The 15,312-nt window shown below is 48.5% G+C and overlaps 1 protein-coding gene across 1 annotated transcript; it reads left to right on the forward strand.

Moving 5' to 3' along the window:
- Positions 1-6,538: 6,538 nt before the first annotated feature.
- Positions 6,539-13,267, forward strand: LOC309360911 (cathepsin G-like). Its single transcript, XM_081895895.1, has 5 exons — positions 6,539-6,699; positions 8,874-9,021; positions 9,825-9,960; positions 11,702-11,953; positions 12,954-13,267. Exons 1-5 carry the CDS (start codon positions 6,639-6,641, stop codon positions 13,086-13,088), a joined length of 732 nt encoding a protein of 243 aa, XP_081752021.1. The 5' UTR covers positions 6,539-6,638; the 3' UTR covers positions 13,089-13,267.
- Positions 13,268-15,312: the final 2,045 nt, after the last annotated feature.

The following is a 15,312-nucleotide window of genomic DNA, read 5'->3' on the forward strand; positions in this document are numbered from 1 at the left end:
CCCAGGGCCTCCAGACACACTGCCCAGGCTTGCAGCCCAGAGAGGAGGTGCGTTCCGTTGTCTCTCGAGACAGATGGATTGCAGCACCAAAAACGACTTCTGCAAACCTGGGGAGGGGTGGTTTCCTTGCAGCTGCTTACACTTCTGTCTTGGGAATGAACGGGGCATTTTTGATGGCGGACGTTAAACGTCTCCCAGATCCTAAGCAAATAGGAAACAGAAGGGTTTTGCACTGCCTTGGCCAGAACACTTACCGTATTTTTTGCTCTATAAGACTCACTTTTTCCCTCCTAAAAAGTAAGGGGAAATGTGTGTGCGTCTTATGGAGCGTCTTATGGAGTGAATGCAGGCTGCGCAGCTATCCCAGAAGCCAGAACAGCAAGAGGGATTGCTGCTTTCGCTGTGCAGCGATGCCTCTTGCTGTTCTGGCTTCTGAGATTCAGAATATATTTTTTTTCTTGTTTTCCTCCTCCAAAAACTAGGTGCGTCTTATAGAGCGAAAAATACAGTACAGTAGTCCAAATGAGCTCACGAGTTCCTTTGACTCATCTGGTTGGGCCAACAAAAAGGGAAGGAGCAGGAGAAAAAGAGGATGGTGGAATAATCTCAAATGGATGCTTTGTTTGCCAAGGGGAGAGAGACGCCTGGTGTTTAATTGTCCATCGCGAAGACTTTTTAAAAAATTATTATTAAAAAACAACAATCACTGTGCATTTGATTCTTCTTCCTTTCTTAAAACGGCAATCAGATAGTGAGATGACGCGTGTGGTGTGATCTTGGCAGGTCCCCAACCGCCGCTGAGAATTGTGCCAAACAGAGAAACTGTTCCAGAAGGAGCATAACACCCTCTCCTAACACCCCATACTCCCTAGAAAGAAATGTAAGGGAATAGACTAAAAGACAGAAGGATGTGCAGGGGAGAAAGGGGGAATGATAACAGCCCTCAAGCAAATCTGCTTAATAATAATAATAATAATAATAATATATTATTTATACCCCGTATAAGTGGTCCCATCACCTTCTGGGAAATAGAAGGGGAAGAAATGGAGGCAGTGAGAGATTTTACTTTCTTGGGCTCCATGATCACTGCAGATGGTGACAGCAGCCACGAAATTAAAAGACGCCTGCTTCTTAGGAGAAAAGCAATGACAAACCTAGACAGCATCTTAAAAAGCAGAGATATCACCTTGCCGACAAAGGTTCGTATAGTTAAAGCCATGGTTTTCCCAGTAGTGATGTATGGAAGTGAGAGCTGGACCATAAAGATCGCCGAAGAATTGATGCTTTTGAATTATGGTGCTGGAGGAGACTCTTGAGAGTCCCATGGACTGCAAGAAGACCAAACCTATCTATTCTGAAGGAAATCAGCCCTGAGTGCTCACTGGAAGGACAGATACTGAAGCTGAGGCTCCAAGAGAAGAGAAGACTCCCTGGAAAAGACCCTGATGCTGGTAAAGATGGAGGGCACAAGGAGAAGGGGACGACAGAGGACGAGATGGTTGGACAGTGTTCTCGAAGCTACCAACATCAGTCTGACCAAACTGCGGAAGGCAGTGAAAGACAGGAGTGCCTGGCGTGCTCTGGTCCATGGGGTCACGAAGAGTCGGACACAACTAAACAACAATTTATACCCCGCCCATCTGGCTGAGTTTCCCCTGCCACTCTGGGTGGCTCCCAATCAAGTATTAAAAACAATACAGCGTTAAATATTAAAAACTTCCCTGAATAGGGCTGCCTTCAGATGTCTTCTAAAGATAGGATAGATACTTATTTCCTTCACATCTGAAGAGAGGGCGTTCCACAGGGTGGGCGCCACCACCAAGAAGGCCCTCTGTCTGGTTCCCTGTAACCTCACTTCTCGTAATGAGGGAACCACCAGAAGGTCCTTGGAGCTGGATCTCAGTGTCCGGGCAGAACGATGGGGGTGGAGACGCTCCTTCAGGTATACAGGAACGAGGCCGTTTAGGCCTTTAAAGGTCAGCACCAACACTTTGAATTGTGCTTGGAAACGTACTGGGAGCCAATGCAGATCTCTCAGGACCAGTGTTATGTGGTCCCGGTGGCCACTCCCAGTCACCAGTCTAGCTGCCGCATTCTGCAGTTTCTGGGTCACCTTCAAAGGTAGCCCCACGTAGAGCGCGTTGCAGTAGTCAAAGCGGTAGGCCAAGCTTTGTGTAGCTGGTTTTTCTGAAAAGCAGTCTTAAACCATGCAGCATGGTTGCAAACATCCCTCTCCACTTTTTAAAGTGGAAAAGCTGGGAACTGAACCTGGGACCTTCTGCCTTGTTGTTGTTGTTGTTGTTTGAATTTATATATTGCCCTATAACTGGCGGTCTCAGAGAGGTTCACAGAAAAGCTCACAACATATATAATCAGAATAAAAACAACGACCCAATATCACCTCCCCATAAAATAGCCACATTTTTAAAGGGTAAAGGTAAAGGTAAAGGGACGCCTGACCATTAGCTCCAGTCATGGCCGACTCTGGGGTTGCGGCGCTCATCTCGCTTTACTGGCCGAGGGAGCCGGCGTACAGCTTCTGGGTCATGTGGCCAGCATGACTAAGCCGCTTCTGGCGAACCAGAGCAGCGCACGGAAACGCCGTTTAGCTTCCCGCCGGAGCGGTACCTATTTATCTACTTGCACTTTGACGTGCTTTCGAACTGCTAGGTGGGCAGGAGCTGGGATCTAGCAACGGGAGCTCACCCCGTCATCGCGGGTATTCGAACTGCCAACTTTCTGATCGGCAAGTCCTAGGCTCTGTGGTTTAACCCACAGCACCACCCTATATATAGAAAGGAGCAAACCAGTGATATTTTAGGGCACAGGCTAGCAGGTGGGGCCCATGGCTTACATCACAGGAGCCTACACAACACAAAACACTGTTGCTGTGTGTAGGTTGTGTTTTATTTGTTTTTTTCTTATATTTTGGAAATGTACATCCAGTGTTTTTTTTCCCTTTAATTTTTTTGGGGCCCCCAAGAGAGCAGGGCCGTAAGCTATAGCTTGTTTAGCTTATACGTAAATCCTGCACTGGCAACTTGGAGGGTATGCCCAGCAATGCAGTATGAAGTAGGCATACAAAGAGGAGTCCCGAAGCCCGTTTAGGGTCTCTGCCCGTCCTTCTCGCTAGCAGGAAAAACCAGGTAACAAAAGCAGTTCTGTGGGAGACTTCAGGGCACCCTATTGATTCAGCAAAGATCTCTTCTCTCTCTGCCCAGCACAGATCACTCCATCATTTAATCTGACCGAAGTATAACAGACTTTTAACCACCAGTTCTGCGTGGAAAATGGCAGATAATGCCAGCTAAAAGCTAATCACCAGCCCCTTGTCGTTTATCAAGCAGCTCATGGCATTATCTCCATTGTTCAGTTTGAGCAGTCATCTGACAGAAGGACCTCCTTTGCCTCCCTCTGCTACAATTAAGGTCATCTCCTACTGGAAGGCCACTAAGCGATCAGAGAGTTCTTAGAAAGGGGAGGTACATGATAAGATGAGCCCAGGGGCTGGATTAGGCCAAATGCGTCCCATCTGGCCCAGCAACCTATCCGGACAATGGCCAACCAGAAGTTCCAGCAGTGGGGAACCCACAAACAGGATTCGAATAAAAGAGCAAGTCTCCTCCTCTGTGATTTCAGAAGTGGGATGGCCTCCTGTTATGTACTGAGTTGAATAGGATCCAGAATGCAGCAGTCTGATTGGTCCTAGAACAATAGGATTCAGAATGCAGCAGTCTGATTGGTCCTAGAACAATAGGGTCCAGAATGCAGCAGTCTGATTGGCCCCAGAACAATAGGGTCCAGAATGCAGCAGTCTGATTGGTCCTAGAACAATAGGGTCCAGAATGCAGCAGTCTGATTGGTCCTAGAACAATAGGATCCAGAATGCAGCAGTCGGATTGGTCCTAGAACAATAGGATTCAGAATGCAGCAGTCGGATTGGTCCTAGAACAATAGCATTCAGAATGCAGCAGTCGGATTGGTCCTAGAACAATAGGGTCCAGAATGCAGCAGTCGGATTGGTCCTAGAACAATAGGGTCCAGAATGCAGCAGTCTGATTGGTCCACAGGAGCCACCCAATCCAGCTCCAGGTGGAAGTGAATCCACAACCTGATTGGCCTACAGGTGAATCCTGGAATTAGCCAATCACGTGTGGCCCATTGTGTAAATAATGTATATAAGGCAGATACTTTGGGGGGACTTTCATTCCTCCTCACCACTATGAGCTGAATAAAGAGCATGAAATCTGCTCTCGACTCTGAGAGTATTTCACCTCCGATTGTGGAGGTTGGAACCACGGACGTTGTGGCTCAACCTCTTTTCAAAGCCATCCAAAGTTGACAACCACCACAATCTCGTTTGGAGCGAGTTCCATACTTTTAACTAAGCGCTGAGTGAGCGACAAGAACCCGCCGACAGCTTGAGAATCAATCTGGCTAACCTGATTAAACAATACACACACGAACCCCGCTCACACAGAGAAACAAATCTCCCTACAGCCAGCCAAAGACAACCAACCACACCCTAAGCCACCACCAACCTTTCTCACCACCAAAGAAACACAGCTAGCGAATAGTAAGAGAACCAACAAAAGTGATTCTAGATTCAGGTAGGTAGCCATGTTGGTCTGACGCAATCAATATATATAAATTAAAAAACTGTCCAGGAGCACCTTAGAGACCAACTAAGTTTGTTCCGTATAGTAAAAGCGGCCCAACTTCCTGGCGGTCTGCAATTCCGATTGGTCGAAAGTCAACTGCTCAGTTTATGTCCAGCTGGAAGACATCTGCCAGGGCAATGCCAAAGACATCACAGAGTCTAGGTAAGGGTGGAAGGCGTGGGCTGGGCAGGTGGACTCGATATCTTGGCAGCTGCTCCAGAGCGGGCAATGCCAGGCTGAGTGGAGCGGTCAAATTAACAGTCCCCCCCCCACCAATGCTTTTTATTGAGATTTCAGAACACCAACACCAACCAACCTAGACAGCATCTTAAAAAGTAGAGACATCACCTTGCCAACAAAGGTCCATATAGTCAAAGCGCTGGTTTCCCCAATAGTGATGTATGGAAGTGAAAGCTGGACCATAAAGAAGGCTGATCACAGAAGAATGGATGCTTTTGAATTCTGGTGCTGGAGGAGACTCTTGAGAGTCCCATGGACTGCAAGAAGATCCAACCTCTCCATTCTGAATGAAATCAGCCCTGAGAGCTCACTGGAAGGACAGATCCTGAAGCTGAGGCTCCAAGACTTTGGCCACCTCATGAGAAGAGAAGACTCCCTGGAAAAGACCCTGATGTTGGGAAAGATGGAGGGCGCAAGAAGAAGGGGACGACGGAGGACGAGATGGTGGGACAGTGTTCTCGAAGCGACCAGCATGAGTTTGACCAAACTGCAGGAGGCAGTGGAAGACAGGAGGGCCTGGCGTGCTCTTGTCCAGGGGGTCACGAAGAGTCGGCCACGACTAAACAACTAAACGACAACAACAAACAAGAAGTTTGTTCTGAGTATAAGCTTTCGCGTGCATGCACACCTCTTCATGATCCTTAGTTGGGCATTTCACAGTTTGGGCACACTGCATGGCAGCTTCCTGAACCCCAGCAGAATCCAATCATATGGTGATGATGATGATGATACATTTATTATTTATACCCCTCCCATCTGGCTGGGTTTCCCCAGCCACTCTGGGCTGTTTCCAACAGAATATTAAAAAAATATGATAAAACATTTAAAACAGGGCTGCCTTCAGATGTCTTCTAAAAGTCAGGTAGTTTCTTATTTCCTTGACATCTGATGGGAGGGTGTTCCACAGGGCGGGCGCCACCACCGAGAAGGCCCTCTGCCTGGTTCCCTGTAACCTCACAGTGAGGGAACTGCCAGAAGGCCCTTGGAGCTGGACCTCAGTGTCCAGGCTGGAAGATGGGGGTGGAGATGCTCCTTCAGGTATACTGGGCGGAGGCCATTTAGGGCTTGAAAGGTCAGTACCAACCCTTTGAATTGTGCTTGGAAACGTACTGGGAGCTAATGTAGGCCTTTCAGGACCGGTGTTATATGGTCACGGCAGCTGCTCCCAGTCACCAGTCTGGTAGCCACATTCTGGATTAGTTGTCATTTCCAAGTCACCTTCAAAGGTAACCCAATGTAGAGCGCATTGCAGGAGTCCAAGCAGGAGGTAACCAGAGCATGGACCACTCTGGCCAGACAGTCTGCGGGCAGGGAGGGTCTCATCCTGCGTACCAGATGGAGCTGCCCTGGACACAGAACTGACCTGCGCCTCCATGGACAGCTGTGAGTCCAAAATGACTCCCAGGCTGAGCACCTGGTTCTTCAGGGATACGGTTACCCCATTCAGGACCAGGGAATCCTCCACACCTGCCCGCCTCCTGTCCCCCCAAAACATTACTTCTGTCTTGTCAGGATTCAATCTCAATCTGTTAGCTGCCACCCACCCTCCAACCGCCTCACTATCTGATTGCCGTTTTAGCTTGCTTAAGCTTGTTTGGGACCGCCACTATCAGAATTTCACGCCTCCGTTTCTTCTTGGGGGAGGTGTAGTCCAACGCTAATAAAAGATGTGAGTTTGAGGGGCTGGACAGTTAAGTGCCAGGCAGTTCCGTACCTTGAACGTAGCAGAACGTCAAGATGTTGAGATTCGGTCGGCCTCTCCTACTTCTACTCCTGTCCTTGTCATGGGCCCAAACAGGTGAGTTAAACAAAAAACAAAGGACCGCCTTTCATGAGCTGTTTTCTGCTGCTCCCTTTCAGGTTAAGCCAGTCTCAATTCTTTCCCTTTGAGATGTTCAGGGTGCGAGTGCCGTTCATTTTTATATCGCCAGAACGGCACCAGCTGTGTGAAAGAGAGGTAAAGGGACCCCTGACCATTAGGTCCAGTCGTGGCCAACTCTGGGGTTGCGGCGCTCATCTTGCTTTATTGGCCGAGGGAGCCAGCGTACAGCTTCTGGGTCATGTGGCCAGCAGGACTAAGCCGCTTCTGGCGAACCAGAGCAGCCCACGGAAATGCCGTTTACCTTCCCGCCAAAGTGGTACCTATTTATCTACTTGCACTTTGACGTGCTTTCAAACTGCTAGGTTGGCAAGAGCAGGGACCGAGCAACGGGAGCTCACCCCGTCACGGGGATTCAAACCGCCGACCATCCGATCGGCAAGTCCTAGGCTCTGTGGTTTAACCCCCAGCGCCACCCATGTCCCTGTGTGCAAGAGAAGAGAGTGCCAAATTTGCACAGCCAGAGAACATACATAAACATATGTTTGTATCCAACCTGAGTCCTAGAGCAGACCCATTCAAATGAATAGGCGTGACTAGAATCGTAGATCTGGAAGGGGGAATCCTCAACTGAGATTATTTGCAATGGGTCTACCCAGAGTAGGACTTAGCTGAATGCCTCTCAGGGTTTACAAGTGGACCTATTGAAATGTACGAGCGTGGCTAAGATCCATTTATTTCAATGAGTCTGCTCTGAGCAGAAATTACTTGGAGTCAGCCCTTTAAAAGGGGTGGCAAATACCGTATTTTTTGCTCTATAAGACTCCCTTTTTCCCCTCCTAAAAAGTAAGGGGAAATGTGTGTGCATCTTATGGAGCGAATGAAGGCTGCGCAGCTATCCCAGAAGCCAGAACAGCAAGAGGGATTGCTGCTTTCGCTGCGTAGCGATTCCTCTTGCTGTTCTGGCTTCTGGGATTCAGAATATTTTTTTTCTTGTTTTCCTCCTCCAAAAACTAGGTGCGTCTTATGGTCTGGTGCGTCTTATAGAGCGGAAAATACGGTAAATGTTCTCCAACTTTGTATGGGTGCACCTCATAAGGCAGCAAGGAGGGGGAGCACTCTTGGCGAACTGATCTCTGGTATAGCTCAGTTTGCAGAACACGAGACTCTTAATCTCAAGGTCTTGGGTTCGAGCCCCACGTTGGGCAAAAGGTTCCTGCCAATGGCTTCAAGTTATAAGAAAGGAGATTCCATCTAAGCAACAGGATAATAATAATAATAATAATAATAATAATAATAATAATAATAATTTATTCATACCCTGCCCATCTGGCTGGGTCTCCCCAGCCACCCTGGGCGGCTTCCAACAAAGTATTAAAATACAGTGGTCTGTTAAACATTAAAAGCTTCCCTAAACAGGGCTGCCTTCAGATGTCTTCTAAAAGTCTGGTAGTTGTTGTTCTCTTTGACATCTGGTAGGAGGGCGTTCCATAGGGCAGGCGCCACCACCGAGAAGGCCCTCTGCCTGGTTCCCTGTAACTTGGCTTCTGGCAGGGAGGGAACCACCAGAAGGCCCTCGGAGCTGGACCTCAGTGTCCAGGCAGAACGATGGAGGTGGAGACGCTCCTTCAGGGATACTGGACCAAGGCCATTTAGGGCTTTAAAGGTCAGCACCAACACTTTGAATTGTGCTCGGAAACGTCCTGGGAGCCGATGCAGATCTCTCAGAACCGGTGTTATGTGGTCCTGGCGGCCACTCCCAGTCACCAGTCTAGCTGCCACATTCTGGATTAGTTGTAGTTTCCGGGTCACCTTCAAAGGTAGCCCCACGTAGAGCGCATTGCAGTAGTCCAAGCGGGAGATAACCAGAGCATGCACCACTCTGGCCAGACAGTCTGCGGGAAGGGTGGGTCTCAGCCTGCGTACCAGGTGGAGCTGGTAGACAGCCGCCCTGGACACAGAATTGACCTGCGCCTCCATGGACAGCTGTGAGTCCAGAATGACTCCCAGGCTGCACACCTGGTCCTTAAAGGGCACAGTTACCCCATTCAGGACCAGGGAATCCCCCACACCCGCCTGCCACCTGTCCCCACAAAACAGTACTTCCGTCTTGTCAGGATTCAACCTCGTGATTTTTATTTTTATTTTTGCAGCACATTTGCGGAGCCAGATCGTCGGAGGCCAGGAAGCAGTACCCCACTCCAGACCCTACATGGCAGCCCTCAAAATGGGCGAGGGCTATGGCTGTGGCGGGTTCCTGGTGGACCCCCAGTGGGTAATGACGGCTGCACACTGCATGAGGTACGTCTCACTATTCCCTAGTGGTTGCCAGGGTCCAAGCTAATGGGCGGAAGCTGGTCTTTTGTACAGGTGCTGGCAATGCCTTTGTAGCCAGCTGGGGAAGTGAAAAATGCGGAAGCGAATGAGCTTTGCAAGGTGAAGTCTCTCCCTCTCTCTCCCTTCTCCCCGCTGCTGCAACCACCTGCTCTTTGCAAGCAGAACTGCAGTTGTCAATATTGCACATATGGAAGCAATAGGATGGATAAAACCTGGCACTTAGGGAATCCAAAATTTCCCCTCCAAAAATGCAGTTTCAAAGCTTTGCTAGCAGAACTCGTTGCAAAACAGACCCAAAACAATTAATGTTACATCCGAATAGTCGTGTGAAATCATATGCTTGTCGAGGCATAGGTTCAGCATCTTAGAAACATTAAATAACTTCAGCCAGAGCTGTAAACAAAGCTCTCACAGGCTCCATTCCAGCCAAAGCTGTTCTCTCGTGGAGAGAAAACATTAGGACACATGCTTTCTTCCACGGTGCTTGAGAACAAAGACCAACTCCCTCCAAATGGAGATTTGCAGCTGAATACCTTTCCCACGTGACCTAAAGTTAAACACCTCCGGGACAAAGCAGCAGAGATGCCTTCTTAGTTCATTACCAACCTATTAGGCAAACTGGTGTAGAAATCTGAAGAACTGAATTTAAGACTGGGGAAATGGACAGATTCCCCCATCCTGTCTGTCACCAAGAGAGAATGATAGCTGAGGATAGATTCACGGTTCACTAACCCTTGCCAATGCACACTGGTGCCCTTGTTTTCCAGCGAGATGACCGTGGTTTTGGGGGCACACGACCGCTCTGCCATTGAGAACACTCAACAGGTGATCGGCGTTGAGTCATACCACATGCACCCGGAATATGATCGTGTAACGGTTTCAAACGATATCCTTCTGCTCAAGGCAAGTTGCTCCAGGCTCCCTCTCCCTTTCTCAGCACCCTCAAAGCCAGGGGCCTTGGTGGATAAATCTGAAATTCATAAATAAAATAACAATTAAACAAAAAAAGGCAGGGACCTCAAGGAGGAAGGGGTTAAAAAACTCTTCCTATCCCCCCTAGGGACACGGGTGGCTCTGTGGGTTAAACCACAGAGCCTAGGACTTGCTGATCAGAAGGTCGGCGGTTCGAATCCCCGTGACAGGGTTGAGCTCGCGTTGCTTGGTCCCTGCTCCTGCCAACCTAGCAGTTCAAAAGCACGTCAAAGTGCAAGTAGATAAATAGATACCACTCTGGCGGGAAGGTAAACAGCGTTTCTGTGCACTGCTCTGGTTTGCCAGAAGCGGCTTAGTCCTGCTGGCCACGTGACCCGGAAGCTGTACACCGGCTCCCTCGGCCAATAAAGTGATATGAGCACTGCAACCCCAGAGTCGGTCACGACTGGACCAATGGTCAGGGGTCCCTTTACCTTACTATCCCCCCTACCTGTGCAGTATAATGAATACAACATGGTGCTCAAATGCCGCTGCCTGGTGTAGCAGCTTCACTGTGGCTTGTGGGAGAACTGACCCTCACCAGGGACTAGCACCATGGTGTGGGCAACTAAAGTGGGAGTGTAGCCTTCTTAGACTTTACCAACTGGTGGGATCTGTGTTGCTCCCGGGAGGGAGAAAGGAAGTCAAATGATACCGAGGTTGATTCAGAGAAAGAGTTTATTCTGCTCTCCGGATAGCAGAAGGCGCTAGTGTGGTCAGTTCACAGCAAGTCCAAAGAAATGAGAAATTTCATGCAGTATATATATCCTCCAGGCACCCTCTCCCCCCTTCCCCAGGAATCCAATCACATCAGCTCATACACGCAAGTTGACATCCATAAACAGATATTCCTGTTTCGGTACTCTTTACCATAAAAGGTTGCTCCTGTTCCTATACTCTTATCTTGGAGCAGGACGTCACCAACTCTAAGAACACTCCTGGCAACGTTCCCGGGTCTCTTGTCAGACCTGACAAGGTCTGTGCGTCTTTTTGTGGTCAGGGTGTAAGATAAGACTCAGATGTGCCATCCCTGCTCCACGGAACTGGCAAGGCCATCCATTGCCGTCATGGATTGATAAAGGAGAGGGCTTTGAGCACTTGTTTATACAGCTGGCTTTCTGTTTATACATTGACTCAAGAGCTCAAGTTAATGCATTTTAGAAATGCTCCCTTGGAGGAGGAAAAATGTGGATTTTGGGCCCCGTTTCAGACTGACTGCACAGAAACCCATTCCTTCAGAAGTTTCACCAAGATGCTTCAACTTCAAAATTGAGGAAGTGACGTATTAAAGGGACTTCCCTCCTTTTCCTCTCTCTTTAAGAAATACAAATTCAGAAGCTTACAGGTGGCAGAAGCAGTGGAGATCTGTATCTGGAGTGTTGTGCATTGAGCCCAGGGTTCAAATGTGCCCATTCAGGCTTTGGTCCTTGGCATTGTCCTCAGACCACACTCTTTACATTTATGTTAGGGTTGCCATATTTCAGACACAAAAGTTGTCGGTTGTTGTTTTTTGGCAACGTTGTTGAGATTTTGCAAAATCTCAAAAAGAAAAGGAATCGACATTACTGACGTAGATTGACCATCCCTTCGGATTTTCCTGGACATTTTAGTGATTTCAGATTGCAAAGGGAGGTTGGATAACCCTCCCGCATCTCTCGATTCCTTCCTGCAGCTGGTCCACAAGGCTACTCTGAACAAATACGTCCAGATGATTCCCCTGCCCAAATCTAGCAGCGACCTCCCTGAGGGGACACCCTGCAGCCTGGCAGGGTGGGGCCTGATTGACGACAACCAGGACACGGAGAGGCTGTTTGAAACCAACGTCACCATTTACAGCCGCAGGAAGTGCATGAAGGTCTACCCGCAGCTCAACGATGCGATGATCTGTGCCGGCAGCCACAATGAGCTTCGGGATACAAGCCAGGTGAGGGGGAGGTCAGGGATGGAGGAATCTGTGGCCCCCACACCCTCCGTTTGGACTCCAGTTCCCATCAGCCAATGCTCAGGAACCATGGGAAAGTTCTGAACCACCCTTGGGAGTCAGACCAGTAACATAATAGTAACAACAACAGCAGCAGCAACAACAAAAACTTACCGTATTTTTTGCTCTATAAGACTCACTTTTCCCCTCCTAAAAAGTAAGGGGAAATGTGTGTGCATCTTATGGAGCGAATGCAGGCTGCGCAGCTATCACAGAAGCCAGAACAGCAAGAGGGATTGCTGCTTTCACTGTGCAGCGATCCCTCTTGCTGTTCTGGCTTCTGAGATTCAGAATATTTTTTTTCTTGTTTTCCTCCTCCAAAAACTAGGTGCGTCTTGTGGTCTGGTGCGTCTTATAGAGCGAAAAATACGGTAATATTTATAGCTCACCCATCTGGCTGGGTTTGCCCAGCCACTCTGGTTGGCTCCCAACAGAATATTAAAAACACGATAAAAGATCACACATCCAAAACTTCCCTAAACGGGGGCTGCCTTCAGATGTCTTCTTAAAGTCAGACAGTTGTTTATTTCCTTGACATCTGACGGGAGGGCGTTCCACAGGGCGGGTGCCACCACCGAGAAGGCCCTCTGCCTGGTTCCCTGTAACTTCACTTCTCTCAGTGAGGGAACCGCCAGAAGGCCCTCGGAGCTGGACCTCAGTGTCTGGGCAGAACGATGGGGATGGAGACGCTCCTTCAGGTGCGTCCTAAGGAAAAGTGGGGCATTCAGGGATCAAATCAGAAACCAGGATGGCATCTCTAAATCAGGGACGTCCCTGGAAAATAGAGACACTTGGAGGGTCCACACTGAGCTGGACTAGAGAACTTCCCTCTAACTCTCAGATGCACTGATTCTAATTGGAGCCAGAGGTCCAGATCTTTGCAATTGAATGGTGCCATTTGAGGAGCTTGTAGCAATGACGATGTTTGCTTTTCTCCCCCCAGGGTGATTCCGGAGGCCCCATGGTGTGCAAAGGCGTGGTACATGGAATCGTCTCGTTTGGTAACTCGTACCCTCCTGGAGTCTACGCTCGCGTCGCCCATTTCCTTCCCTGGATCAAGAAAACCATGGAATCCTGAAGAGAAGAAGCAACGGGCACTCTTTGCTCAATATATTAAAAAAAAACCTTCTGCATGCTTAATAACCTGTACGCCTTTCGTTCTGCAATCCCACCCACCTGCAACCTATTGAAGGAAGTGGGCCCATTCGCAAGTGCATTTATGTGATTTGCGGCGATTCCCAGAGAGGTTGAACAGTCGACCCATTTCTCCACTCCAAGAATTCTGGGAAGCGTACCCGTATTTTTTGCTCTATAAGATGCACCAGACCACAAGACGCACCTAGTTTTTGGAGGAGGAAAACAATAAAAATAATATTCTGAATCTCAGAAGCCAGAACAGCAAGAGGGATCACTGCGCAGCGAAAGCAGCAATCCCTCTTGCTGTTCTGGCTTCTGGGATAACTGCGCAGCCTGCATTCGCTCCATAAGACGTACACACGTTTCCCCTTACTTTTTAGGAGGGAAAAAGTGAGTCTTATAGAGCAAAAAATACGGTAGTTCTATGTGGGAGAAAACTACAGCTCCCAAGATTCTTATGGGAGGAAGCCACCATGGCTGTCTAAAGCAGTATAGATAGGTAGCCGTGTTGGTCTGCCATAGTCAAAACAAAAAAAATTCCTTCCAGTAGTACCTTAAAGACCAACTAAGTTAGTTCTTGGTATGAGCTTTCGTGTATCTGAAGAAGTGTGCATGCACACGAAAGCTCATACCAAGAACTAACTTTGTTGGTCTTTAAGGTGCTACTGGAAGGAATTTTTTTTGTTTTGACTAAAGCAGTATAATGCTTGAGATCTCTATGCACAGTATTGTATGATTTCAGTGGATCTGCCCCAAGTCCACTTTGGTTGGCTATATGCCTAAGGGGGCAAGGATAGCCAAACGGGGAGAGGAAAAGAAGTTGGGAGGGAGGGTGAAAACTGGAATCAGCCCCTTGCTCTGTTGCATTCTCTCAAACGTATATTATCCAGTAAAGCAAAATGGCTGAGCATTAATCTTGTACTTTTTTCCTTGGCTCTCTCCAAAAATGTCGTGAAAACGCCGGGGGGGGGGGTCGAATATCACAAGTGCCGTTGTTCAGGGGTGTGTGTGTGTGTTGCGTTGCAATAATGAAATGAAATGCTGGGAGGAGTCCATAGAATTAGAAGGGACCCCCCAAATTCAGGAATCTCAACTAAAGCACCCGCGACAAATCGTCAGCCAACTTCTGTCGTCTTGCTTTGTTCATTTCCCACGAATTGCTGAGCCCGTTCCACTTATCGGGTCTTTCCTTTTCGTGATTTTGAGACTCTTTCCTTCCTGGGTGACGGCAAGAGGCTGGCACAACCTCTGGCGAAGCAAAGAATTGAAAGGAGAGTGAAGCTGGTAAAATGTGTGCTGGACGAGGTAACTGTTAGGTGGATTTGTAACTGGTTGACTGACGGAACCCAAAGAGCACTCATTAATGTTTGTTAGTATTATTAGTATTATTAATTAAATTTGCATTTCATGAATACCTGTAGATCTCAGGGGCGGATGACAACATAAAATGCATAATAATAATAATAGGAACAAAAACAAGCAAGTAATCCCCTCCTTCCACAACACATTTAAAAGGGCACCAGATACCAATCAGCCAAAGAACTGGTTCCTCATAATCCTGGGGGGGGGGGGAGTTTACCTTCCCGCCGGAGCGGTACCTATTTATCTACTTCCACTTTGACGGGCTTTCAAACTGCTAGGTTGGCAGGAGCAGGGACCGAGCAACAGGCGCTCACCCCGTCACAGGGATTCGAACCGCCAACCTTCTGATTGGCAAGCCCTAGGCTCTGTGGTTTAGGCCACAGTGCCACCCACATCCTGTGCCACCCTGGGTAGCTTAGAGCAAATTATAAAACCACAGCAAAATAGCACATATTAAAAGCTTCTAACCTGTATGTCTTCTAAAAGTCATGTAGTTGTTTATTTCCTTGACATCTGGTGGGAGGGCGTTCCACAGGACAGGCACCACCACCGAGAAAGCCCTCTGCTTGGTTCCCTATAACCTCACTTCTTGCATAGAGGAAACCACTAGAAGGCCCTCGAAGCTGGACCTCAGTATCCGGGTTGAGCAATGCAGGTGGAGATGCTCTTTCAGGTATACGGGGTTGAAGCCATTTAGGACTTGAAAGGTCAGCACCAGCACTTTGAATTGTGCTTAGAAACATACTGGGAGCCAGTGTGGGCCTTTCAGAACTGGTGTTATATGGTCCCGGCAGCCGCTCCCA

The sequence above is a fragment of the Podarcis melisellensis genome (assembly GCF_964234715.1).
Source record: "Podarcis melisellensis genome assembly, chromosome: 18".
Lineage (NCBI taxonomy): Eukaryota > Metazoa > Chordata > Lepidosauria > Squamata > Lacertidae > Podarcis > Podarcis melisellensis.